General features: G+C 42.5%; 1 protein-coding gene across 8 annotated transcripts; it reads right to left on the bottom strand.

The window, feature by feature from the left end:
- Nucleotides 1–301: 301 nt before the first annotated feature.
- On the bottom strand, nucleotides 302–26,458 carry SYNCRIP (synaptotagmin binding cytoplasmic RNA interacting protein). 8 transcript variants are annotated; one of them, XR_001554319.2, is made up of 12 exons: nucleotides 24,916–25,075; nucleotides 23,921–24,039; nucleotides 23,627–23,734; nucleotides 21,493–21,606; nucleotides 21,231–21,407; nucleotides 16,052–16,187; nucleotides 14,974–15,179; nucleotides 10,438–10,587; nucleotides 9,086–9,207; nucleotides 5,836–6,342; nucleotides 3,766–3,859; nucleotides 302–532 (listed from the first exon to the last, which is right to left on the bottom strand). XR_001554319.2 is itself a non-coding variant. In XM_015858891.1 (11 exons), exons 1-11 carry the CDS (start codon nucleotides 25,061–25,063, stop codon nucleotides 3,829–3,831), a joined length of 1,818 nt encoding a protein of 605 aa, XP_015714377.1. In that variant the 5' UTR covers nucleotides 25,064–25,075; the 3' UTR covers nucleotides 1,062–3,828. The 8 variants fall into 8 exon arrangements, 5 of the variants coding, with proteins under 5 accessions (XP_015714377.1, XP_015714378.1, XP_015714379.1 ...); XR_001554320.2 differs by having other exon boundaries at nucleotides 3,766–3,857; nucleotides 5,976–6,342; XR_001554321.2 differs by having other exon boundaries at nucleotides 3,766–3,854; nucleotides 5,976–6,342.
- Nucleotides 26,459–27,833: the final 1,375 nt, after the last annotated feature.

Below are 27,833 nucleotides of genomic sequence, written 5' to 3'. Positions count from 1 at the left end.
CCTATGTACTTCCAAATTTTTCTACTCCGTTTTAAGTTATTGGCATCTTCTATAAAGCTTTCACTAATGCAAAGGAGTCAGAATTTTGTTGCACATTATCAGTCTGAACACACAATTCAAAGAAAATGTTACTAGAAAATGAAGACCACGTGGACATAACGTCTCCCCCACACTGACATGGGGAAGCACCAACAAAACTGTCAGGCTGAGCAAGTGCTGCCTCTACAGAATCATCAATGGCACAAAAAAGAAGTTGCATCTCCATACAGCATTTATACAATGAAACATTAAGTTAGCAAGCTTATCTTCAGAGGAGGCTGAACTTTATTATTAGACTGTCATATCCCCACAATTCTACCAACAATAGAATTAATAATATTCCTTAAACTTTTAAAGGCAGTATTTACGTAAGAGTTGTATCTGCAGTAACAGCCTTTCTCTGAACAGTAGAAACAAATTTAAGTTTTGCATTCTAACAATTTTCCTCCTCAAAAAACAACATAGTGCAGCTGTATGTCCACTCTTCAAGTGACTGGAAAAAAAAAAAAGAACAGAAGTATACTTTAAAAAGTGTATTCTTTATAAACAAGAAGCATCGAGCAGCAGTTCCCAATTTCTAACTAAGCCCAACTAGGCTTTGAATTGTTGAAAGCACTTCAAATCAGTGTGGAACTACACTTACGCTCAAACCTTCACAGGTGCTGCAGTACAGAAAGCCTCCTGTGAGAACAAACTGAGGCATTACATGAGGTCAACACTTGCCTTTAACATGCCAAAATAAACCGTGCATTACGGTCCCGGCTGTCCCCAGAGCACCATCTAAGAGATGTGTTCTTACTGGTGAACACTTCATGTTTACCAACACCCAGTGCAACTAAACCAACGTTGCACATACGCACTTCCCGCTCTCCCCGTGCTTAAAAATGAAGTGTTTCTTTTTCTTTACACAACTGGATTTTAAGACTGGAAAATAACATTGCTTTGAGTTTTTCCACCGTATTAATCACCACATGCAATTTAGTTTTCTTAAGAGTCTTGCTAAAAAACTGCACCAATATCAGAACAGTGCAAATCATATTTAATTTTAAAAGTTATAATGGCTTGAGTTCATACTTAGAGGGAACACTGTCAAGATCTTGATATTTTGCTCGCTCACCATTGCTTGCATTCGACTGAAAACACTTTCCTGTCAATTTTGCAGTTTTCGCAATAGTTCCCCGTGCTTTTATCAGGGCTGAAATTGAGGTCGACATCCTCAATTTCAACACACGTAGTGCCTTAATAGCAATGTTTTTATTCATTTCCATCAACGGTTACAATTCCATAAATATATTACCCCTCCCCCCCAACACAGTTCCAAACTAAGAACTGTCGCTACCACTTGTGATCCCACAAGCGTTGTTAAGTTTTCCAGCAATGGAGAGATTTTAACATTAAGAAACCTGAGGATGTCCCCTTGACTACAACCCCCAGTGTTTCCTTTTTATAGCAAGTTCAGAATTGCTTTCCACACCTTGACAGTGTTCCTTATAAAACCATATGACAGTAAAAGTGCCAGTAGGCATGGCAACCTCTTTGAAGGGAGCATTTAAACTCCTTGGCACTGGGAATGCCAGCACCAAGGATTACATTGAAATTCAGAATTATACTTAAGGCTACAATTAGCAAACCCACTTTCCATAAGCCTAATATTCTATCACTAGATTTGAAATTTCAGAAGCTAATGCAAACCGCATAACTTTTATGCTCAAATCTGAGGAAAAGGTTACTCTTCTTTAGCAAGGGCAGTACACGAAACTGTAGTAGCAACTGTCTCTTATGCATCGATTACTCATTTCACCATCATTCACTTACTTTGTCTTTAAGTTCAAAACTGGCAAGGCACATTTACATATTCCAATGAATACTTGACAATTTTAAATTACACTTCATGTCCCAGCTATCCCAGTAATTGACATACAACATACTAAAATGGTTTATTAAGATAACAAAACAAAAACAAAAAAAAAAACAAAAAAAAAATTACTGTGAAACATACAGGCTATTGGCAACCACTATTCTAAAAATGATGTAAATACAAGTAAACATACTGAAATGTGTGCGATTCTAAGTTTGTAACCAGAAGATCTCTGTACTAACACACATTTATATTAATGACACATAAAAAAAATAAAAACTTTATTACAAAAATAAGTTACACTCGCCTCCAGCTTACAGTATAAAACAATTTTATTTGCAGGAATGCAAAATGATTGTTTGCCATGAGCATTTTCAACATATGACATGTCTAATTTTGTTAAAATTTGCATTTACTGGGGGGAACTGGTGTGTATAAAACCTTAATTAGGTATAAGCTTCAATTTTCATTGTGGTGCCTATGGGTATGTAGTATAACTGCAGTATCCCTTTGGGCAGGGGGTTAAGGGAAGCTCTTTATGCCAAGTCCAACGCAGGTCATAATTTTAAACTATCTTTTACCTATACGAAGTTGGACTTGGCAAAGTTGGTGTTTTTTTAGTTATTTTATTTTTTGTGGTTTTTTTTTTCTTTTCTTTTCCTTAGGGGTGGTTCAATAGAGGATGCTTCACCACTGAACACTCACTGTCATCAAGGTGCTTCAGAAAATTAAAAACGTAGCACAAATGATTGTACTCTACTCTACTCTACAGGTTATCATGATCTGCATAAGAGAAATGGAAAGCTGATCCACGTGTTTTTACAGTGATCAGCAATAAGAAATGCACTAATGAAAACATACCTTTTACCTAAAAAGCTAAACTACAGCCATATACTATTCTATGATTTATGAAAAAACTTCAAAATATCCAAATGTCAGGCTTCACTGTACAGTTGTCAGTTTTAGTCTGACCTTTTATAAAGGGACACTGCAGTATTTAGTACAAGTTGCTGATGCACTTTTTTGAACATCTGATGTCTTACAAAAGTAACATCTTGCTAAACTATTATACATCCAAATAACTACAATATCTGAAGAAGCAAGGCTGCTTTTTCAGCCACAAAATACGACAAAAGCAAGGCCTGTTATGATGGTCATGAGGAAGTCTTACAAAGCCTCTGGAACTAAAGGCAACTAAGAATGTTACATTTGGTATATTATAATCTTACCCTCATATCATATTAAACAAGCCTTGCTTTTATCTACAAAGATTTTCTATGTACAGTACAGACAGGGTATAGTTCAATCCTCTGCTACTGAGGTAGTTAACCAACCCTTTAAAAAAGGTTCTGAAAAGAACCACTATCTGGAATGCCTGACTAACCAGCTCTGATGATTACACCTGAAACTGCTGTATCTGAACACAATTCATAAGTGATTACTATATAAACAATCATGATTAACCTTCATGAGCAGAAATAAAATTTAAGGATACCAACGATGGTATTCATCTATACCACTGCAATAACAATTTCAATGCAAGAATTTATGAATACCACTTTCGGAATCCTTAACTAAGAAAACTTGGGGGAAAAATCTACTTAAAGCAGATTTTTTAAAGAACAACTTTATTCTTTATTAAGATACCATGCTAGACGTTAAGGATTTTGTTGAACACATTGGGGAAATAGAGTAGCTTTAGTTTAATAACTTGCACTGCAGAGAAAACTGTTAAAGAAATTCATTTCAAAGTCCAAGTATTAGTTCAAATGTCCCATATTTGAATCCATGATCTTCGCAGGAAGGTCTTTTGCAACAGAATATGCTCCTATACAGCTGAGATACTTAAGGTTGCTTGATTTCCTTACCATTACTCCACTGCAAGCTTCTGGTGTAATCCCACATAGCAAGTCAGTCTTCATTGTAACAGGTCAGGACCGGCCTCGACCCCTTTTCCCTGCTAGCCAGGTAACAAAAGGAATCAATTAGATAAATCATTTTAAACTCTGGTCTGTACATTTGTTAACATAAAATCTTAGCAAAACGAATTACTTTAAAAGAAAACTACTAGGTGAACATTTTGCCTTCTGCTTGCCACTAACTTTGCAATTTCGCTAGGAGTGTTTTACCACTTTGTCACAAACTGATTTTATTTAAAAAGTTAAGGTTTAAACCTTGTTATCACCAGCTAAGGTTTTGCGCACTAAGTCACAAACAACTTTACATTATAGAAAAGTCCCAATAACAGTAATATAAAACTCTGCGGTTGCAGTCATCATGAAAACATGTTGAAAATTGAATCAAGTCTAAGCATAATGTGACTTGTGATCTAGTTTGAATTTCAGCAACCTAACTGCTTTAGGCATAACTTTAAAAAGAAAAAGATCACATCTTTGCTCAGGTGCAATCCTTCCTTTTTTTAATGCTTTTTCTTTTTTTTTTTTTGTTATTTAATATAGAGTTTGGAATCTAAGAGAGCAGTGCCAAAATGAAAAAATACCTAGCAACCATTTTCAAGGCAGTTTTCAAGACGACTCATTGAGCTGAAAAGCACCACTGAAGAAACAGACTAAAAAAGTCTCTATATATTATATCAGGGCTCTAAACCTCACCCATCGTTTTTAATGCATATTTCATAGATATGTACATACATATGCGCGCGCACCTGCTTGGAAATAAATGGGGCAAAGTTTAAACAGACGTATGGAGGTTTAAAGAGGATTTAACAGACAAGTCATTTGGTAATTTCCAACATTCATGCTTTTCCAATACCTCCACTAATTTCTACCTGTTTCTAGTCTCATGTATTAAACAGGTTTCCACAGTCTACTTAAATTCAAGCATTTCGGTTTCACTACCAGCAAAATAGAACCAAATTATAGCTCTGAATTCATTTACTTGAAAGAGAAACTGTAAAAGCTACGTTAACTTGTTTTGGCCAAAACTGACCTTGAAACGCTAAAGAAAAATTTCTGCAGGATTGACAATTCTAAGCTGCCTCTTTACAGCTTGTTACGTAAACAATTGTTTCAAATTAAATACTTACCAACTTAACTTACTACATGAACTACTTTAGCATTTGGTGGGAACATGAAGTCTGTTGCAAACTAGCACTTTTCAACCAGGAGCAGAAAACTGCAGTAAGTCCGTGTTGTGTAATGTGCCAGACATATTCCACACAACAGCGACAAGGCACAAAACCCTTTAATTGGCCTTGACATGCTACACAATTTGAACCAAATTTGCAGTAAAATTTGTCAAAAACGAATTGTAAACACAATTTTAGTAAGTGTACACTTAGGTGTGAATTTTTATTGAAGTAACAACAGCATAAAGAATACAGGTAGCCAAAATGGTTTTGAAAAAACCAAATTAGGTCAAAGTTCTAAATTAAAAAAAAAAGCAATTGTGTATCAATTTACCTTTTCTAGCAATTTAAGTTGGTAACATACAAATAGTTACTCTGATACAAGTTATTAAAGACACTCAGATTTTATCAACTACCTTTCATAGACACCAAGACTATATACTATTGGAAACATAGCATACACTACAGCCAAATAGACTTGAGCCAAATTTTCCCAAGCAGTAATGCAAACTCAACTATTATTATTATTATTTTTTTTTGTAATACCTAAGAATGCCTTTATTGAAAAATAAAATAAAAAATAAAATCAGTTCGCCAGAAGCAGTTAGAAGTGTGGCTTTGTTCACGTCCAAGCGGATTGTTAAAATATATACATAAAGGGCATCTTGCCAGATGTCACAAATTATAGCGGCAACCGTTCAGATTTAGGGCCAGTTTCTGATCAACCTATCAGTCTCTAATTTTTACAGAAGCCCTACTGTTCTATTTCCACTGTTGCCCAAAAGAATCCTGATAAAATTCCTGGTTGTCATTATTGTAACCATAGTTACCGGCATAGTCACCACCTTGCTGGAGCGGTTGCTGAGCAATGGGTTGGGAGCCCCAGTTCTGATTATTGGTCTGGCGCCGCTTGGAATCTGGCTGGTTGTACCCATCAGCTTTGCGCTTTCCTCCTACATTTCCACCGCGGCCACCCCTCGCACCACGTACCCCGCGGCCTCTTTGTTGCTGGGCACCTCCTCTCGCACCACGAACGCCTCTTGCTGATCCAGGACCACCTCTCTGTGCATAACCGGCTCTGCCACGGGGAGGAGCAGCCCCGCGACCTCTGGATGGAGCAGCACCCCTTGCTCCTCTACCACCCCTTCCTCTAGCTCCAACTTGAAAATCTTCATAACCATAGTAAGGATCTTCATATCCACCACGATAGTTATGGTAGTCATAGCCATAATAATCGTAATAATCTTCATATCCGTAATAGTCAGGGGGATATCCATAACCACCTCTGCCTCCTCGGCCTCGACCTCTTGTTGGAGGGGGCATATGAGGTGGACCGTAATAGTAGTAATCATCATACCTAGAAAAAAGGAAACAGACGACATGGATTTCGAAGGAACTACTACTAAGCAACCGCGCACATAATATTCTTCTACTTCAAGAATGACTACTTCGTGACAGGTAGCTATTATCACGACAGGTTGATTTCTACAAAGCACTTCTGCCTTCTGCATTAGGAAAAACCTTAATATTAAGGAACTTGATTATCAGTGACATTTCTTCTATGAATGCAATACTTAACGCCTAAGGTAATCATCTACTTCTGCCCCTACCACACAGAAAATTTCCTCTCATTAAGTAAGTACTACGCAACGAAACTCTGCCCTCGTTTAGGAGCAGCAGACCAAGCAAACTGAAACCTAATCCTCTCACGCTATTATTATTAAAATGCATATTTATATGACTGTCTCATCAACTCCTATGTAACATTACCACTATTCTACCTGCCCACACCCCTCAACTCTCCAATCGTTGGAGTGCTTCTCCCCTTTAAATAGTCAACTTCTCTTCCAAGTAGCAATGCATTCAGATGCCTTTTACACCTGCCCACATTATCAATGATCGCTAAGACCTTTAATATTGCCTTCCAATCCAGACCTTTCTGCCGCTATGGAACCTTACAATCACCACCAGGTTTCAGCCGGAATTCTGCTATCTTCTTACTAACTGTTCATACTTTAAGTACCAAAGGGTACTCATTCCATTAGAGATGCAGATGTGTCGCTCTCCAACATCACTGTGATTTTTATGTGTATTTATTTCCTAATGAAGTCCCTATTGTCAAGACTTTTGAACTGTTCCCTTCAAACCTAGGATGGAGCCAACTTACTAATCATCGCAAACTTTATGATCTCATTCACATTCTTTCTCCCTCAAATATAATAATACCACTAACGCAACTCATGCATTAAAAAGTTCTACCCCGACAATCACGATGGCTTTCAAACAGGAAAAGACTGATTCAAAATGCACTTTCCTCACTAGAAAGTCCCTTATATGCACTAAGCACAAAATGCATGAACCAGATTGAATCTACAGCCATGCGCAAGTTTCCAGAAGAAAGTCAGAAGCGTTTTTACAACCATGGAGTACAAACTCCAAGTTACCTCTTAGACCTTAGGATGTCATTTCAAACTTCTCATGTAACTACAATACAGACTTAATAACATTCATATCCCTCTACTCCCTTTTTAGAACCCTAAGAAAATCAAAAGCCCTTACAATTCTCAATTCACTCATTAATAGTATAACCAAAATTCAAATAAGCCCGGAGCTTAATGAGTCTAACTTCCCTTCCTAACTAACTTTCCTACTTCAGATGCCTCAATAGTTCCTAAAAGTAAAGGAATATAGAAAATTCCCAAATGAAAGAACTGGAAAGAGGGACTGAATGACTGAAAGTACCGTAACTCTGACTAGAGAAAAAACAAGAGAGGAAACCCTGCTTCACCTACATCCACAAATTTAGACACGAGCTTCTTAAAGGGGGCAGGGGAAATAACATACACATACATTATTATGTTCTTCTTAGAGTTGTTACACAGCAAGAAGACATCCTGTGTTCTAAATACATGTGCAATATCCAGAAGTAGCAATACTGGATGTCAGATCACAGACAAAGAACAGTTAGGGGCAGGGGAATGGAAGTCATAGAGCATTATAGCTGGTCAAACACCCCCTATGAAAATCTTCCTTTCCACTGCCAGAAACAAACCATTACCAGATCCTGAATAAAGAGCTGGAAAATCAGAAGTCTACTGCCATGTTAAGACTTCTTATTACTCAAATTCATCCAGAGAAAACTTATCTCCAACCAGAGACAACTACCCTTATTGACCACACAGACAACTGCCTTCCTTAAGGAGTCGTACAACGTTCAGTAGCAATTTATATTACAATTAATCAAGTATTCACTGTGCTACTGCCAAGACAAAGTGTACAAAGAAAGAAGATGCATAATCAAACAAAATAAGCAGAACAGAAAAGGCATGGCACAGAATACAAGCACAAGAATAGTGAGATCAACTCCTTTCAGTAATGGGAAAGAACAAAAGGGCCAAGAAAGTTACAAGACCTATAAGCAGGGCAAACTTAAGCAGTTCCATGCGTACGTTAGGTCACTATCTGGAGATCTGCAGTAATCTGGTAACCCCACCATCCTGTCTTCTCATTTGCTGCGCAGCAGCAGTGGCAGAAGTTATTTTTGGAAATACAGGGGGGGAGGGAAGGTGGTTAGGAAAGTTACAAGATACCCAAGAAGATAAATACATGAGAACATTAAGCAGAACACAGTGACATGAAATGTATTTTTTGCCATGTTAAGCATTCAAGAGAGTGAGATCTTGATGAGTTTATAAGTTTCATAAACAGATGTGTCTTCTGGAAGTTGCAAAAACTTATACCAGGATCCTCCTTTCAGGGGTGGCCATATCAATTCTCCTAAGACTGCTAGAAGGAGCACATGTCACTAAATACATCCATCTGACAGACCAGTGCAGAAATACATGAAGCTTAAGAACAAGAAGTGAAGAACCCACACGTTTCCTCTGGTGCTCATACACCCTTTGAGCAGAACAGTAACTGAATTCTCAACTAACACCACGAGATCTTACATAAAACACAAACACATCCAACATTTTAAGAGAAGCTGAAGAACCTATGTGCACTATGATACACTTACTAACTACCTAGAAGTTCTAGTTCTTAAGATCATACATGTCTTTCAGAAGTAATACAACACATGTGCATGCATTTACACTTACATCTGATTTTTAGCCGCTTGTCTCTGAGCTTTCCGTTCTTTCCTTTTTTGATCTGGTGGCTTAGCAAAAACAATTTCAATGTTTTCTCCCTCTAAATCTTTGCCATTCATTTCTTCCATTGCCTGAAGGAATTAACCAGACTTTAAATATACTTCTAAGCATATCTGGAGTTATTAATTTTATTCTATCCTTTAGAATATGCATTTTAAATGTTGTTATCCACAGCTAAAACAACAATTTAAACCTAAAGAAGAGAATTAGACAGCACAATATTATGGGTTTCAGACAGTTATGCATTTCCTCTTAACTTGACTCTGAAACCCAAGACTGCATGTATTAGTTTAAAAATCTTCCACTCAAAACTCTGAATAGACCTCAAATCCTTTCAAGTTGTTTCAATTAATGAAGTGGCAGAACTGCTTTCTGAAAAGACACTAAGGAAAACTTTGCAGTAAGGCAATATATTTCTACTGTCAGCATAAATACAAACACTACTAAGACTAAAAAATCAGTGTGGTTTTGTGCTTTTACACGTTAATTTGTTTCTTTTTTAAAGCCAAAAAGTAACAGTCTCATTCTCAATTAAGGAAGTTTCAGTAATTGCTAAAAGTTCACTTCAAGCAGAGGAATCCTGAAGATTCTACAGCTTTTAAGGATTCTACATAGCCAAGCCTCAACAGGATGTGTATCCTGTGAGAAGACTCTTTCAATCATCTTCCTAAGCATCTGCTTCAAGACATTTGGATGAACAAGAAAAGCTAAATCCCCCTGTATCCTGTATCCTCCCACAGGACATTAAAATAATAATAATAAAAAAAAATAGACTACAGGCAGGAGAGGAAATGCACTTTCCCTTCCTAACAACAGATGACCAGAGAAAAGACCAGGCTAACAAAATCCGGGGGTGACAATTCCTCAGTTGTCCTGAACCTCCTGTCAAAAAGAAAAGGTGCTTATTCTACACCATAAAAAATGAAGTTGCTCAGCTCCTAGAAAATAGGTTTTTACCTAAATGAATCTTGCTTGTCTTAGAGAAATGACTTTAGCGTCTACTGAAAATTCATTGAGAAGTCATTCAACTTCTGGCACTTTCTATTTCAAATTACAGGTATGATTATCTTAGATACTCATCAGAGAATTACTCAGGATACATGCACCTAAGATGCAGTCTTTCAAGCTAACAAACGCTTTGGTGTTTTTTTTATAGGAGATTCCCAGAGATGAATGTTTACAGCAAAAACCCTTAGCACTCCTCCACAGTTAGAAGAAATACATCATCTAAACTATATATTTAGTAACTGTTTTCACACCTGCACGAGCATGCACACACAAGTACAACTCTCTCCACGTACCTTTACAGCACCGTCCCGTTCATCAAAGTGAATGAAAGCGTAGTCTTTTAGCTTCTTCACTCGCTCTAGCTTTCCAAACTGACTGAAGGCCTTTTCTAGTATCTCCTCTGTTACAGTGTTGGCAAGATTGCGGACAAATAGAACTTTTACCTGGAAAACAAATTAGTTAAGATTTAGAAGTGTGATCCAAAAGACAAAATAAAGCTTTGCAAGTTGTTACTATTGGGAGCACTGAAAATATCCTTTAAATGTAGTGTTTAATGTATGTAGATATGGAAATTTATACGCTCCTATAAGCACAAGTTGGCTGCAAACATCCCTCGCTGCTAAAAATATGAGATCCATTTTCAAACATGATTACATAGCACTAGCATCCTGAAAGTCAACAGCGTTTTTGTTAATCTTTAAAAGAATCCCAGCAGCTCTAATTTTCAACTCAGGAACACCTTCAAACTTGAAAGAAGGCAAGCGAGATTGGTTACACACAAAATAATTAACTTATCAAAACATCCCATTGTTCAGACAGGTTTCTGCAGAACAGTCATCACTGTAATATCTAGGTCAGAGGTGACAGGCCTGCAGCTCTCAAGCTGCTTAACTTGTGGCTCCCAAGCTACAGCTACACCAAATACTAGAGCAGCAGGACTGTGCTTGCCTGAGAAACACTCAGTGAGCTGAATCCACATCCAGAAGAGGGAAGAAACACAGAACGGGACATTGAGGCTGACACTGCCAGGCCACTCTTGGACTTCCACAGGTCAAGCTGAGCCCTTCGTTTAAGAAAACAGCCACCTCCAACCAACTGAAAACCTGTTTCCTCCCCACATTAGCACTGCACTAAATGAACTGTGCATTATCACTACCTTTGCACGACATCACCCATGAGTTCTCTCTTGCATTCTGGGAGTCCCTTTCAGATGCTGCCATTGTGTCCCGAAGTTACAGTGCTACTTTCCTACAGTGCAGCTGCAACCTCTGTCCACACCCTCCCCCACTACCGATGGTGATAAAAGCAAGCAAACGTGCTCTATGACAGTATTTGACTTCCCATTTCCAATCCTAAAGGTCAACACAAGTAACATAGGCTACAAAGGAACCAAAGAAAGCATGCTTCAACTTTCTGAAGTGAAACTATAACCCCTGCTCCTACAAAGTATAGGAATTTAGAACACCCAAACATCTAATTGTATGTATAATACATAATTACTATGTGTATGACCATGTAATTAGGTTACTAATAAACAGAACAGACTTCTATAAATCCTCGTCTCACTAGATGGCAGAGTTAGGATGGGATGAAAGGACACTGCAGACCATAAATCTGATCTAGATAATCAACTTCAGCCTTTGGCAATAGCTACCCTGGAAGATTCTCGGGGGATGAAAGAAGTTGCAGCCAGCTCCACAAGGAAAGCTTCTTCCTGTCCCATGTTAACATTTGTCAACGAGCCTTCCTAGCACAAGCAAGATATCTTAACCATGCCTTAATTAAAAAAGTGAACTACAAATGTTTTGCCACGTAACTGCCTGCTTTTAGAACTGGTATCTTTCACACCAATGTTGCTTATTCTTGTGCTTTAAGAAGGGATAAAATCAGAGACGGTTCTCACAAGACTCCTAAGTAGCCTTCAACAGTAAGACCACAGCAGCTGACATTCTCTGTGTCAGATATGATTACAAACCATATAGATTATAATCTTTATTTCTTAGTACAAACTGCTCTAATGTGACACTTTCAAAAACACAAATAGTTTAAATTTTCTTTTGTGCAGTTGGATACATTGATCTCTAACACCTTTGTTGTTCTTACAGGTGAAATGCGTATCTGAACCAATCAACACAGAATCACAGAACTGTAGGGGTTGGAATGGACCTCTAGAGATCATTGAGTCCAGTCCCCCTGCCAAAGCAGGCTCCCTACACCACGTTGCACATGTAGGCATCCAGTCGGGTCTTGAATATCTCCAGAGGAGGGTCCACCACCTCCCTGGGCAGCCTGTTCCAGTGCTCTGTCACCCTCACCATAAAGAAGTTCTTCCACACATTCGTGCAGAACTTCCTATGCTGTACTTTCATCCCATTACCCCTAGTCCTGTCCCCACGCACTACTGAAAAGAGACCAGCCTCACCACTATGGCCCCCACACCTCAGGTATTTATAAACCTGGATCAAGTCCCCTCTCAGCCTTCTTTTCTCAAGGCTAAACAGACCCAGTTCCCTAAGTCTCTCCTCACAGGGGAGATGCTCCAGGCCCTTTACCATCTTAGTGGCCCTCCGCTGGACTCTTTCCAAGACATCCCTGTCTTTTTTGTACTGGGGAGCCCAGAACTGGACACAATATTCCAGATGAGGCCTCACCAGGGCAGAGTAGAGGGGGGAGGACACAGGTGTCAATGCTAAGAGAAAAACTGAAGCATGGGCTGAGTGATGATGAAATCACTTTTATTTCATTTAAGCTGAAGAGGTTTCAAGAAAAAACGCAGTTGGTTAAGGCTCAGAGGTTGTAACCAAGAATTCACCAATACACATCTAACAACAAATATACCCTGCTATTCGGCATGCAAATGCACAGCAGCATTGTGTAATAAATGCAGGACCCACTTGTGAACTGCTCAAGATTGAACTACCCCCAGAAAGTCTGAATCTGGTCCTTTTCCTCCTCCTACCTACAGCACAAGCACTTCAAACTCTGTTACTACATTCTCCAGGGGTTAGTATCCCTATTTCCTGCCCTATCATCTACCACACAGCCATGAGAACCAGACTTTATTTAGCTACTTAAGCTGCCAATCCAGCACATGCTCTGTACCCACAACCACGCTACAGAAATAATTTAAAACATGAGCAGCATCAAAATGCTGCTTAGGAGAAAACTATCAGCACAACTACTTAAAAGTTATAAAAAAGCTTTTTTGCTAGGTATTTCAAACATCACTTTCATACCCTGGCTAATTCAAGGTAAATCTGCCTTCAACACCATTTGCTCTTATGGACTTTATTTTCTAGTAGTTTGGATGAGAAAACTGCAGATCAAATAATTGCCCTGATAAAAGCAACCTTCTACTCTTACAGCACTCCTCCCAGAGCCTTCTACCAAAGGAAGCATACAAGAGTCAAGCACTCTCCCTTTGCTCATGAAGGGCAGTGGCTGGGAACACCGATAACCAACCTGTAGTTACAGAATCACAGAATTGTAGGGGTTGTGAGGGACCTCTAGAGATCATCGAGTCCAACCCCCCTGCCAAAGCAGGCTCCCTACACAAACCCTACACGGTTCCCACTTAAATATAAAGTAACACAAGGTATTGAAAGGGTGACACCTTAAAAAAATTATACGGGACAAAACACTACCAAGTTTTAATTTCTTCAGTCTTCCATTCCTTACACTTGCAAGTTTACCACAGAAAGACACTGATAGGGACTGATGTCCCTTCCACCTCCCACTTAACTATGTGACCAAGTCATCAGAGGTTCTTTAGTTTAACAGTATGTTGGATTAGGATGGCTCTCTTTTGAGCCAAGAAATTCAGACAGAGATGCAGGAAGTGCCACTCTCAACAGATTCTTTCCTGTTGCTGATCAACTACAATACATAGCAAGAAAAACAAAGCCTGAAAACAGGGTACTCCAAAATGCTTCTGCAATGCCCTTACTACAAAAGCAGATTATTTTTTTCCCCTAAAAGTGAGCCCCTGCTCCAGCCCTTTTTTCTTATGGACCAGCAAAGAGGAGATTCTCAGCCAAGTCATCTTACTAGGCCCAACAAAGCAAGACTCCAGCAAGTGATTTGTCTCAGGTGAAAATAAAAGCACGGGCAAAAAGCAAGTGAAGAGATGAGGATAAGAGCTAGCTATGAGTTTCTATCAAACAACCCAGCTACACAACAGAACTGAAAACAACAGACTTGGACATTATCTGATGGGAAGAAAAAAAATCAGGCAATCAATTCCTATGGCAAAATATCATATGTATAATGGAAGTGTTGCAGTGTACTTCACAATGTTTAGAGTTCAGACTTAAGCTTAACTGAAATACTCAAAATCCAGTCATAACATTTTAAGGAATTAACACTCTGCCAAAGTAATGAAGAAAGGAAAAAAAAAAATACATAGTTCAAAGTACAAAATAATTGGTCATCTTCTCAAAAGCTATTGCTACATCTCTGAAAAGTCCAATCTGCACATCTTAAATGTTTCACTTCTTAAGTTATAAACATGCATTTCCAGGGTTACAAATCATTCAGGCTTGTTCTCTGACCATAGCCAAATTTCTGTGCAATCAAATCCTAAACTACAAAAGCTATTTGTGTTTTTGGAGTCACTACATCCACTTCCAGAGGAGAAATTAAGTACACCAGCAGATGGACCAATTCTTCCTTGGGAGAATGAGATAACATCAGACAGTAGTTATTTAAAAATTCACATCTATATTCAAGAAGACTGACAGATGTTATTTAAACCTGGGCTAATATCAGGAAATACTTACTCTGGAACAAGGTATTTTAATTCTACTACGTTTCTCTTACAGCTTTATTACCTTTGCCATGACTTCAGGATCTGGGTCTTCTATAGGGTCGGCCCATTCAACTGTAACAACATTTCCCCAGACTTTCACTTTGCCGCTCATTAACCTACGTCTGGCTTGAGCAGCAGTTTTGTGATCTTCATATTCAAGAAAACAGAAACCCCGGTTCTTTTTCTTGTCATCAGGCTGATGATACAATATAACATCTGTAAGGCCCTCTGAAATTAAGCAAAGAATTTATTTGTTATAGCTTTAGTCTATGACTTGATGTTCACAAGTAGAGATTATGTTTCTGGGAAGTACACATCTAACTAGTGGTTCCAAAAAGCATGATCATGCTGGACTTTTGAGCCTATGAACATATTAAAGTTTCCACACTTTCAAGAGCAACATCTCCAAAAGGATGTTAGTCTATCCCAGCTTAGCAACCCTTTTATTAAGTGAGGAAAGCTTAGAAACTATGGAAGAATACCTTTCTTCTCACTGACCAGAGGAGAGAGGGCAGCCATAAAGTTGCATTTTGTAACTCCTCTCAAACCCCTATGTCACAACACTTATCAGCATGTGCTTTTTCCATGGATGTCCAAAGAACAGAAGGTTAAACTTGCATGATTTCAATACTTCTAAATTGTTTCAGTGTTGCTCCAGGAAACCTTAAGTACAGCATTCAGTAACAGAAACCATACAACATTACCTTTTCAAGTCTATATGCTATTAACAAAAATAGATCCTTATCAGAACGCTAGCAATTCTGAAGCACAAAACTAGTTATGTTCTCCAATCTGCTTCAGTTCTGTCTTGAAAAGTTTCTGAAATACCTGTTAGCACTGAAAGAATTAAACCACACGTTTGTTTGAATGGCCTTTCTAAACATTACACGTGTCTCAGTAAAACTGGACCTACACACCAAGTCTAATTACAGATTTCAGCCCTTGGCACAGTACATTAAACAACAACCCATAAATCCCCAAAGTCAAGGGAAATGCTGAGTCCTATCAGTCATCATCATTCAACAAGATAAAGATGGCAGAAAGTTCATTACTGATCACATCCGACACTTCCCAGCTCAATACAACAGTTACTGCGTTACCTGTTACTTTGCTGAATTCTTCAACAATTTGCTCCTTGGTTTTACTCTTAGGGATGGAACCAACAAAAAGTCTATTATTGGCAACAGAGATGCATACACCGATGTGTTTCCCAGAGCGAATTTCGTGATTGTTGTACTGAAAAAAAAACCACAGATAACCATTAGTTGGATAACTTTCATCTCCAACAGCAGCACTATCAAATACTTCACTTCTAAAAGTGTAACACCTAGTAACGTGGTATGTTCTTTGACATTTAGAACATTCTTATGAGATATACTCAATTACTTTGCACTATAACTGTGTTCCCTAGACTGCCTTCATGCAACAGCCAACAACTACCTTTGGTTTTTGTTCAAGCCTGTTTCTTAATACAAGTTTCTTTAGATTTTTTGTGGAACTATGAAAAGTTACGATTATGTCCAGCTCACAATGGGCAAGGGTAAGTAATCCTTTCACAGCAGCACAGAAAGAAACTCAAGTTCCTCTACAGATTGCATCTGTGAATTCTTAAACTGAATTGTGTATAACAGAAGACAGGTGTTGCAATTAAAGTCAGATTCCCTTCCAAAAGTCTGTAGTTCACAAAAGACAGACGGCCACGATCAGGTCTTCTCCGCAAAGCATGCAAGAGCAATAGCTGAATTCTTTCCAAAGCATGTAGATTACACACAGACAATAAGCAGCAGAACCTTCCACTGCTTTGAAATCCTAAGATTTCTGTTCAAATGCCTCTCCCAAAACACGCAGCCTGAACATATCAGCCGTTCAAGAGGAAAAATATACACCACTGCAGGCAACTGCTGACAAAGAAAGTGCCTTTCACTAGGATGCAGACAGACATGTATCATCCAAATAAGCAGCAAGGAGGTCAAATGGTGGCACATCAACGCTTTTCCAATTGCAAGCCCAGCAACAGGCAGTTCTTCAGCTGGGAAAATGTGTTTTGTGGTCAGTGTTTTATTGACAAGCAGTAGAGTAGCATTTCAAAATTCAACCCAGCTATTTAATCTAGCAAGTGGTTCTGTGCCTGGTGGCACACTTTCCCACATATGCAAAGTCTTCCACACCCCCTTCCTGTTCAATGCACTAAAAATGAGGGTGAAGATGTACAATTATTTAGACATACATGTAGGAAAAAAAACCAAAAAACCCTGTGTAACTGAGAACTGTCAAAGCTATACAACTGTAGAAGTGAGCTGAAAGAACTCTAGATGCAGGAAGGATTTTCAACGGCATATTTCCAACTAGTTGGACTAGCAAGTCCCTTATGCATCTGGATACAAGACACAAAAAAGATGCTTCTTCAATGGAATATACAAGTCAGTTTTACCCAGTACATTATCTTGATGTCCCTTTTAAAATCTAAGACTAAAGTCTGACTCCACATATAATCCAAATGACTCTCCCACACCTTGTAATAAGAACACCTCTTAATTATCCTAACACACTGCATTTGCACACTGACATTAGTTTTTCACGCCACAATATATTAACTACTATTTTCTATCACATCTTTCTCCTACTTCTGACAAGGCAGCCTGCAATTAGGTGCTCCTAAATATACAGCTGGTGCTTTTTAGGTAAATAGTTAGCAAACTTAGATAAGGCACGGGGCAGGAAATGGGGAAATGGTTTTAAGTTAAATGAGGGAAGATTTAGGTTGGATGTTAGGGGGAAGTTCTTTACTAGGAGAGTGGTTAGGCCCTGGAACAGGCTGCCCAGGGTGGTTGTGGATGCCCCGTCCTTGGAGGTGTTCAAGACCAGGTTGGACGGGGCCCTGGGCAACCTGATCTAGTAAATGTGTATGTTTGGTGGCCCTGCCAGGCAGGGGGGTTGGAACTACATGATCCTTGAGGTCCCTTCCAACCCGGGTCATTCTGTGATTCTGTGGTGGCACACACAGGCCCAATTCTGGATTAAGTGCCACAACAGTCAGGCCACAAGATTAGCAAGGGCAGCATAACGCTTTTCTCTCCTGTCACCACTGAATCCACGCCCAAAGCCAACAGAGACATTAGTATCCTGTAGACACTACAGAGCATTCTTACTTTGCTGAGTTCTTCAAGAACCTATTCACAGACGGGTGAAGTAAGGTTACAATCTGGTTCGCCATTTCATTCACTTTCACCCAAGGTTTATTTCTAGTGGTGAACAAGCTGCACTGCTGGGCCTCGCTGGCAAACTGCTTCAGGGGAATGCTTGCATAATTCACCTGTACCTGTACTTTGATCAAACTTCTATTTGCTGTGGTCAAAAAATACTTCAAATTATAGCAGCATAAGGTATATAATCTCCCACAAGCTTAACCCCCTGGTTCTTATTTCCGTGCCTTATTTTGACAGAGCACTGGAACAGGCTGCCCAGGGAGGTGGTGGAGTCTCCTTCTCTGGAGATATTCAAGACCCGCCTGGACGCCTACCTGTGTGACGTGGTGTAGGGAGCCTGCTTTGGCAGGGGGGTTGAACTGGACGATCTCTAGAGGTCCCTTCCAACCCCTACAATTCTGTGATTCTGTGCATGCCCACAGTAATAGTAATCCTTCCAAAATAACTTCCAAAACTAAAAACTAACAACTTCATATGAAACAGCAGGAAGAACTGAGTGTGTGTGTGTATAAAACACAATGCTCAGAGTACAGAATCAGAAGGCAAACCAGACACTCCGATAGAGAAGAGATGCCTGAAAGAAGTCACACCCAACTTCTGACAGGTGGTGCTTGAGTGAACAACACTTGAGATGCCACTTAAGCAGCTGGCAACAGGGCAGAGATGGTGGACTACACACTGGATGAAGTATCAGACATACAATTAACTACTGTTCATATCTTTAGGTCTCCTTGGTATCAAGCCACAGCACCATTCCACTGCTTGTCTGAAGCATATCAAAGTTATTTCAAACAATCCACTATTTTCAGCAGAGTTCCACAGGCATATTTTGCTGATTCTCACAGAATCACAGAACGACCCAGGTTGGAAGGGACCTCAAGGATCATGTAGTTCCAACCCCCCTGCCTGGCAGGGTCACCAAACATACATATTTACTAGATCAGGTTGCCCAGGGCCCCGTCCAACCTGGCCTTGAACACCTCCAAGGACGGGGCATCCACAACCTCCCTGGGCAGCCTGTTCCAGGGCCTCACCACTCTCCTAGTGAAGAACTTCCCCCTAACATCCAACCTAAATCTTCCCTCTTTCAACTTAAATCCATTTCCCCCTGTCCTGCTATTGTCAGCCCTTTCAAAGAGTTTACTCCCCTCCTGGGTGTAGGTTCCCTTCAGGTATTGAAAGGCTGCAATGAGGTCACCCCACAGCCTTCTCTTCTCTAGGCTGAACAAACCCAACTCCCTCAGCCTGTCGACTTGCATTCTCATGCAAGTCACTCCTTGACAACTTGAGCAACTTCTAATACAACAAGCCAGCCAGCCTGCTATGGTCAAGACCACTCAAAAGCTAAACCTCATCTTGTAGAATTTGTCAGAGAGAATTAGCATGAAGACTGAAAATCTGCGCTATCATTCCTAACACTTTTCAACTATTACCCTCAATAGGTATCTAACTGAATGACAAGTAACTGCTTTATCAAAGATCAAGTGTACCGAGGCATTAATTACCTTCCTCCCCTGTATCACTGAGTACAAGACTGAGGTCAGGCATCTGACATGTTACTTCTAGGGAAACAAATGACTTCTCAGACCCTCAAAGAAATATGCTGCATTTAAGCAAAATGCAGCTGAGGAAAAAAACTCTTCGATTAGTAAGGACCTCTGGTAACGTATTTGATTTGTTCCACTCTTTTGGTAAGTCATGTGCACAACTCTGAAGAGTTTACACACATTATAAATAGCTGAGCTGACAATGAAAGTACAAAGAGGTACATGCAAACAGCTGAGTTTTCCCAAGTGTATTTGGATTGTGCACAGGCATACTGAACATTCTTGTTTAAAAAGTTAAACAGCAGATACCTCTTTTTTTTTTTTTTTTTAATACTTCCATGTTTTTGTTTTTAAGACACTTCGATACTTTTTGGGAGACAGTCCTATCTTCAGCCTTATTTGTCTCTATCAATTGGTTTTTATTATTAACGTGCCAACAAGGTAACTTCATTGTCTAAGGTGCACCCTATTAAAGAAGAGAGATTTTAACCCTACTGGGTTTATACAGCATCAGTGTAACTCAGAACGAGCAGGGTTCACACTCTTAGGATCACCTCAGCCACGTCAACGCAGAAGCAACTAGCTCAAAAAGATTCACATCTCACTTAACTAGAAAGACAAAGGGGGAGGGGGTCTTTAAGAATCACAGAATTATCAAGGTTGGAAAAGACCTAGAAGATCATCTAGTCCAACCATCACCAATACTTCCCAGCTAAATCATATTCATCAACACAACATCCAGACGTTTCTTGAACACTCCCATGGTCGGTGACTCCACCACCTCCCTGGGCAGTGCATTCCAATGCCTGACTACCCTTTCCGAGAAGTAATACTTCCTAATGTCCAGCCTGAATCTCCCCTGACGCAGCTTAAAACCATTCCCTCTAGTTCTATCACCGATTACACGAGAGAAGAGGCCAACCCCCAAGAAAAACAAGCTTGCTCATAAGGAGTTGTCTATTATAATACCTCACATCTCTGTCTAAACAGTGTAAACTTTTTAACCCGTGGCTTTTCTGTCATTTTCCAGTCTGTTTAAACAGCCTTAAAAGTGATTCTCTCTCCCCTCAAGTATCTCATGAAATTGTGTGAGTTTAGACACATTTTTCTCCCGTGGTGCCCTCTGCTGGTACATCAGCAAAGCAGAAATCATACAAAGCCCGACCAACTCCTTTGCACTGCAGCAACTCAATCAGCGCTTTCCTCAGAACTCATCCAAACCGTGACAGCTCAGAAGTCACCACAGCTAACACAGCTCTGGTATATAGTAAAGGCACACCGAACTGGACCAAATTTCCTTGCTTTTTTTCTATTCGTTATCCTGTGCCTAACACCTGTCCAGCAAAGATTTACATTCACGATAACACAGAAATACTTTTAAATGCCAAGTGGACATTTGTGAAATGATATAACAATGACACAGCTTAATTTTAAGCATTCAGACATAAGCATAAGGACAACTGCTTAAAAGCCACAATGTTCTTACCAAAAAGGAAAAGAAACAAAAGGCAGAAGAAGAAACTTACCAGCTTAACAGCCTCCTGAGCTGCTTCTTTAGTACAAAATGTGACAAAAGCATATCCTCTATTTAGACCAGTTAATGGATCCATCATCAAGCGGAGATCCCATATAGGTCCGGCTTTCTCAAATAACGGAACAAGTTCATCTTCAAACAAATCTCTTGGAATCTTACCTACAAATATCTACAACAGACACAGAGTGTTGCTTATAAGGAAAAAATACACCCAAGCAATACAAATGCACCTACATAAGTTATCTCCTCCTTACCTCTGTTCCAACAGAAGGCTGCTGTCCTGAATACACAGTATCTGGAGGAGGGCCCCCATATTTTCTCTGTCCTGTAGTTACATCAAGAGTGTAGCCGGTTCTTTCCAAGAGTGCCTGCAAGTAGAAAACCCAACATTTTGGTCTCTTTTCAGTAGCGCGTGGGGACAGGACTAGGGGTAATGGGATGAAAGTACAGCATAGGAAGTTCCGCATGAATGTGCACAAGAACTTCTTTACAGTGAGGGTGACGGAGCACTGGAACAGGCTGCCCAGGGAGGTGGTGGAGTCTCCTTCTCTGGAGATGTTCAAGACCTGCCTGGATGCCTACCTGTGTGATGTGTAGGGAGCCTACTTTGGCAGGGGGGTTGGACTCGATGATCTCTAGAGGTCCCTTCCAACCCCTACAATTCTGTGATTCTGTGATTTTAAAATCACATGGAAATTTGGCTGACTGAGATGTACTTCATTCACAGACAACAGACATGCTTAAAATTCATGTTTAACAGTACTGCTTTGAAATTCTCACAGGCGAACAAGCCTGGTGCTTCAACAAGTAAGTAACTTGCAGAACAATTACTCAAATTGCCATGAAAAGAAACAGTAGAAAATGAGGAGGTTCACATGAAGTTTTCCCCAATTCCTTCATTTTCATACACATACATGCAAAAAAAAAAAAAAAAAAAAAAAAAAAAAGGAGGCCAAGCATTAGAACACTGAGCTTCCCTTTAATTAGGAAGATCTTAGCAGCCCGAGCCACTTCTTGTTTTGGCATGCCCAATCCTGCAAACGTTTATGCAGAGAAGTTCCCTTCACTTAATGAGATTACTCATAAGTGTGAAGCTAAAGAACACATGTTCAACAGCTTACAACTCCTGGAACACTAACAGTGCTCTTTCTGCTTCAGGTATCCCACCACTCAAGTGGTAATAAAACTTCCTTCCTCCTGCAATGCTGTCCCTCCTCCTCCCTTCAATTCCTTGTGGGAAAATACAGCAGTGCAGCACAACTGAGCTTTGCTACCATCACTGCACACACTTACAAATTCGTTACCAACTATAAACTGAAGTTCAGAACGCTGATATCCACAGCAGCTCCTCAGAAAAGTGGCTTTTCTTAATAACTTTGTACAAAGACGAACCAACTCTGCAGGCAAAGGAACTGCTCGCTTAACAACTCAATCAAAAGCTGATTTCACAACTGGAAAATTGCAGAGCAATTTTAAATGGTGGAGCCATCAGCAATAACAGCTACGATACTTTATTTAATACATATTATTGATGCTTTATGTGGCAATGACAAGAACCGTATACCAGCTGTTTAATTATTATTATAATAAATTATTATTATAAAATAATAAATTATTATAAAAAAATCAAAATCAGGAGAAAAAGGGACATGCCAGTTTTACAATCCACATACTTATTTTTAATCTGCATCACATGGATTTTCCATTTTATTCATATAAAGTTAAAGACAAAAGACTGCCTCAACTTTCCAAGATTTCAACTAAACATACTTCTTTGTCCTTTCCATTTGGTAAAGTTGCTTATCACAGTATCTAATGTAAACTGTAGTACACCTAACTCCTGTTACAAGTGTTTCTTGGTATCAGAAGACTCATGCGAAGAAGTAAAGTATTCTTTAAGACAATTTTGACTCATACTATCTCCCTGTTGGGGAGTTTCTCTCTGAACTGAGAGAAGCAAACCAAGCCAGTAGCTAAAGTCATGTACTTGGAACTCAAATAGCTATGCTGACAAGTTTCCTACAACTTCTAACTGTGAAGCTGTCTGACTGTCCCAACAAGCCAATACACAGAATGTAAACCAAACTGCCAAATGCTTTCCATGTTTCAATACACATTCAGTTCTAGTAACAGACAGATTAAGTTCTCTTAAAGACACAACCTAAGATGAAAGCATAAATGAAAGCTTGTAAATAACACAGAATCACAGAATTGTAGGGGTTGGAAGTGACCTCTAGAGATCATCGAGTCCAACCCCCCATATCATAAAATAATCTCTAAGATCCCTTCCTAGGCAAGCACGGTTCCTTAAAACTTAAGATCTGTATCACAATCACTTTGAAAAAACAACAACACAGTCTTTGTAGCTTTAATCTTTTAGTCACATACCTTAATTTTTGCCTCATCTGGTCCTTTGCTAGAATCTGCCACCTTGGTCCCCTGTTTTTCCCTCTGCCTGTACGTCTTCATGACTCCACATAAAAATGCACTTTTGTTCTGCAAGAGATGCATTAATCTTCAGTTCTGCAAACATTACAAACCAGAACCTAATTTTTCCTTGAACTTCCACAGAGCACATTTCACATATGACACATGATTCAGTGAAGAGGTTTAATCAAACCTTTTGTCAGTCTACCAGCAGTTTATCCCTCACCAATTATATTCCGAATTGCTTCATGTTACCTGAACATGTGAGAGATCACTGTCTTTAAACTGCTGTAATACAGAGAGGGCTCCTTCTTCATTAAATTCCCTAAGAGCATCAATTGCTCTTTCATCTAGATCACTATGTGCAACTAGCCCTAGAGAAAAGAAAAAAAAAAATTACTAATTACATTTGGGTAGCAATCTCTGTTTCATCATATTTAACACACCTAATATACTTCAGTGTCCCCTAAACCAATTGCTGGCTAAAAGTAAGTTGCTATAACTAAGAAATCACTCAGTTCCCTAAGTTAAAATTTAAGTGCACTTTGCTTACTTTCATCCAGAAGTATTAAAATCATAAGAATTAGACTAAGAGTTAATGCATTCATGTATTTGAATTCTCATGTCACGCGGGGCAGGTTTAGTTTTGGTATCCTTAAGTTGAACTCTAAAGGATCTATCAAAAACTGACTTGGCTTGATGAGCAACGTACTGTGATGACTGGGAGGAGACTGCAAACTGCAGCACTCAAAGCAACTACAGCACCAAAATCAAGCTTTACTATGCTACTGCCATGCCTGACAGGCAGAATACAATGACAATCTATGAGCTCCAGTACCATGCCACAAAGCATCATTTACATCAGATGATGTCTACCAAGGCTTCAGTGACTTGACATTATCTACAACTACACTAAAAGCTCACAAAGCCCATATCACCTGCTCCTTCTAAGTGTCAGCTGTTGCCTATCCCAGGTAATACTATGCTTATACTCATACTTCTCTTTCCCACCACCCACCCCAAGCAGCTTGGCCCAGACTGCTCTCTGGGAAACATCATGATAAACTAAAACACTGAATGATAAAAACAAACAAGAAAACAAGCACAAAAAAACACCATGTATTTTGTTGAGACTGTAGTTCTTGTACTTCTAAAAACCACATGAAGTTGCTCAGATAGCCCAAAGACAGCAGCAGAAGCCAGTGAAATATTCTAGGACCTAGGAAGGTTTGGCAAGTTTCACTGCTTACCTGCCACGTAAATTTCGTCTAGTTTTTCAGCAACTTTCTGTGGTAAACCAGCATCAAGCAACGTCTGGAAGTGCTCAGAATGGGTAACCGCAGCAGAAGTGTCCATTGGCTCTTCAGTACCGTTCCCATTCACATGTTCAGTAGCCATGTTTCCAGATATCTGTTCAAACGCGAGAAGCAGAATCGTTAAGCTGCAAACACCTTCCAGCAGAACAATTCAAGTGACAGCACGTGCAGCAGCCCACCCAATTCTCGTAAAGAGACAGCGGAGCACTTCCCGGATACTTCCAGCTTCCAGAGCCGCACGGAATTCCTCAAAAGGAGCCTTGACACAAAGGGAAGCCCTAACGCCGCTGCCTGGCGGGGGCGGGGTGGCTCTCACTGCAGGTTTTACACAACGCAGCCAGACACTGACTCACCTCGCCCGCTGTCTCCGTAACGCGCTCCCCGAGAAGCTCCCAACAAGTTCGGGACGGAGCCCGGAGCCAGCGGCGGGGGCGTTAAGCAGCGAACCGCCGCGTTCCTTCACCACCACCACCGCCCGCCCGCCCGCCCCCCCCGCCCCCCGACCCCTCGCGGTCGCGCTCCCCTCCCGCCCGCGCCGCCGTCCGGACCGGGCCGGGCCGGCGTAGAAACAAAGCGCCCGTTCCGGCCCGCACCCTCCCACGGCGGCAGCGGCGGCCGCCATGAGCCCGCTGGAAACACGTGCTCTGCGCGCTCAGATGTCCTACAACTTCCTCCAGTGACCGACTTCCCCCTCCCCGCCGCGCTCCCGGGAGCAGGAGGAGCGGCTCCCCCCCGCCCGCGCCCCGGCCCTTCCCCACCTCTCGCCCGATTCCCCCCGGATCGCGGTTGCGACACCGCGGGCCCGATTTCACCACCGGCCCGGCCGCTCCACGCGCCTCCCGGCCGCGCCGCCGCCGCCGAGCCGCGCTTCCCCCGAAACAATGCGGGGCCGCGCCGCCAAGCCCGCGGCACCCCCGGCCCGGGCAGCCGCCACCGCGCTCCGCCCCGGGAGGCGAACGAGCCCGGCGGCTCCGGCGGCGCGGCCCGTGTCGGGTAATGAATGGCGCGGCGGGGCCGGCGGGACAATGAAGCGGAGCCACGCGTCCCGCACGGGGCCGTCCCCCCCCGCCCGCCGGGCCTACCCGCCGCCCCGGCCCGACCCGCCGCGCCCTCCGTCCGCCGCCCGAAACGGCCGCTCCGCTCCTCCGCCCGCAGCGCGGCGCCGCCCGGCAGCGCCGAGTGCCCCCCGCCCCTCGGCCCCTCCGCCGCCTCAGCCGGGCCCGGCCCCGCTCCCGGCCCCGCTCCGAGTGCAGCCCCCGGCCCGGCGCTGACCTGCGGCTGCGGGGGCGAAACGCCGTGCGAAGGGGCTCGGGGCGCGGCTGGCGGCTCGGCGTGCTGAGGAGCTGCCCCCCTTCTCCGCTCCCTCGGCGTGTCCGGACAGTGTGCTGGAGCTGGCGTAAAATGGCGGCCGCTCGAGCGCTCACGCCGCTGCTGGCACCAACCCCAGCCCCTTCCACTCGGCTCGGGGGGGCGGGGGGGGGAGCCGGGGGGGGGAAGCGAGGAGGAGGCGCCGCGCGCGCTGGCGCAGCCCCAAACCCGGGGTCTCCCAGGCAGCTCCGCAAGGGTTATCGCCTCGCCCCGCCCGACGGGCTGCGCGCGCTCCCGCCCCGCCGTCCCCTCCCTCCCCCATCGCGGCGCCGCCCCCTCCCGGCACGGCGGGAGCGCGCGGGGCTCGCGCACGCGTGGACTTGCGCGCTGCCGACAGGGGAGGAGGAGGAGGAGGCGGCTGAGGCGGCGGGACGCGCCGGGTTGTAGGACGGCGGGGCGCGGCAGGCGGCGCCTCCCGCAGCTCCGACACACCTGTGCGGGAACCGCTCGCATAGAACAGACAATAAAAGCGGTGACAAAGCGCCGCGCCACGGAGCTCCGCGGCGGGAGGGACACCAGGGGGTGAGCGGCCGTTCCCACGGTGCGCAGGTGGCACGAAGGGGAGGGCCGCGGCCGGAGGCACTTTGCAACGCCGGAGACCCCGGTTCGAATCCCCCTGTGGCGCAAGTGGTCGAAGTGCCGCTCTGCTACACAGGGCTCGAATCCCGGGGGTTGGACTCGATGATCTCTAAGGTCCCTTCCAACCCGCACCAGACTGTGAGACTGTGATAGAGACAAAGCCACGCAGACAAAGGGAGGGGAGAGCGGCGCTTTGTGTGGCTGCCGGCCAGCCCGCAGCACGGCGCCCAGCCTCCAACAGGGAGGCGCCGCTCCCCGCCCCACCTCATGGGGGCAGCGGCTCCCCACACGCGGCCGTCCCCTCATCACCGCGCTCCCCCTCTCTCCCAGCCCCGCCCGCTCCCCCAGCGGTTCCTCAGAGCGGGGATCTCCCCGAGGGCACCGCCGTTATTCGGAAAGGCGAGGCCGGGAAATGGGCTGTCAGCGGGGCCCCTCGGAGCGTGCGCTCGTTTGGCGTTTTGCTTCCTAATAACGCCGACATGGAAAGCACATCGAGCCACGTTTAGGGCGTTGTCAGATGTACGTCCCTGATGTGGGAGCCTCCTGAATTGCAGCTCCCGACAGCCCCAGCTTGCAAACCTTACCGAAGCCAACCCCATCAACTCTGCCAGATCCGCAACTCCAGAGAAAGACAAAACACAGGCAGGAAGGCAACGCTAAGTATTACTCACTTCCTCCGAGGCATCACATCGACCAACTACTGCCTCACAGCCCAGCCCGACACCTTCAGCATCTCCAGTGCATCAAATCCCCCTTAGAACTATATAGAGGAGCGAGCACAAGCAGCAGCTACAGCCCAAACTCACTGCCAAGAGCTATTCGTGTGCTGCTGTGTACAAATGCATAACAAGAGTGCTATCCAGTGGATGCGGGAGCAAAATCTCTTCAAGCTTTTGTGATGCCAT

This window comes from Coturnix japonica, chromosome 3, assembly GCF_001577835.2.
Source record: "Coturnix japonica isolate 7356 chromosome 3, Coturnix japonica 2.1, whole genome shotgun sequence".
Taxonomy (NCBI): Eukaryota; Metazoa; Chordata; class Aves; order Galliformes; family Phasianidae; genus Coturnix; species Coturnix japonica.
This window is presented reverse-complemented; position numbering and strand designations above follow the sequence as displayed.

What these genes read in the sequence shown, in the direction of transcription:
- SYNCRIP (XM_015858895.2), bottom strand. Translation starts at nt 25,063, where the DNA reads ATGGCTACTGAACATGTGAATGGGAACGGTACTGAAGAGCCAATGGAC. An exon ending in AGACGAAATTTACGTGGCAG is followed by an intron (nt 24,040 to 24,915) that starts GTAAGCAGTGAA and finishes TCTTTTCTCTAG; the next exon opens with GGCTAGTTGCACATAGTGAT. An exon ending in CAAGCGGCTAAAAATCAGAT is followed by an intron (nt 6,343 to 9,085) that starts GTAAGTGTAAAT and finishes CCTTTTTTCTAG; the next exon opens with GTATGATGATTACTACTATT.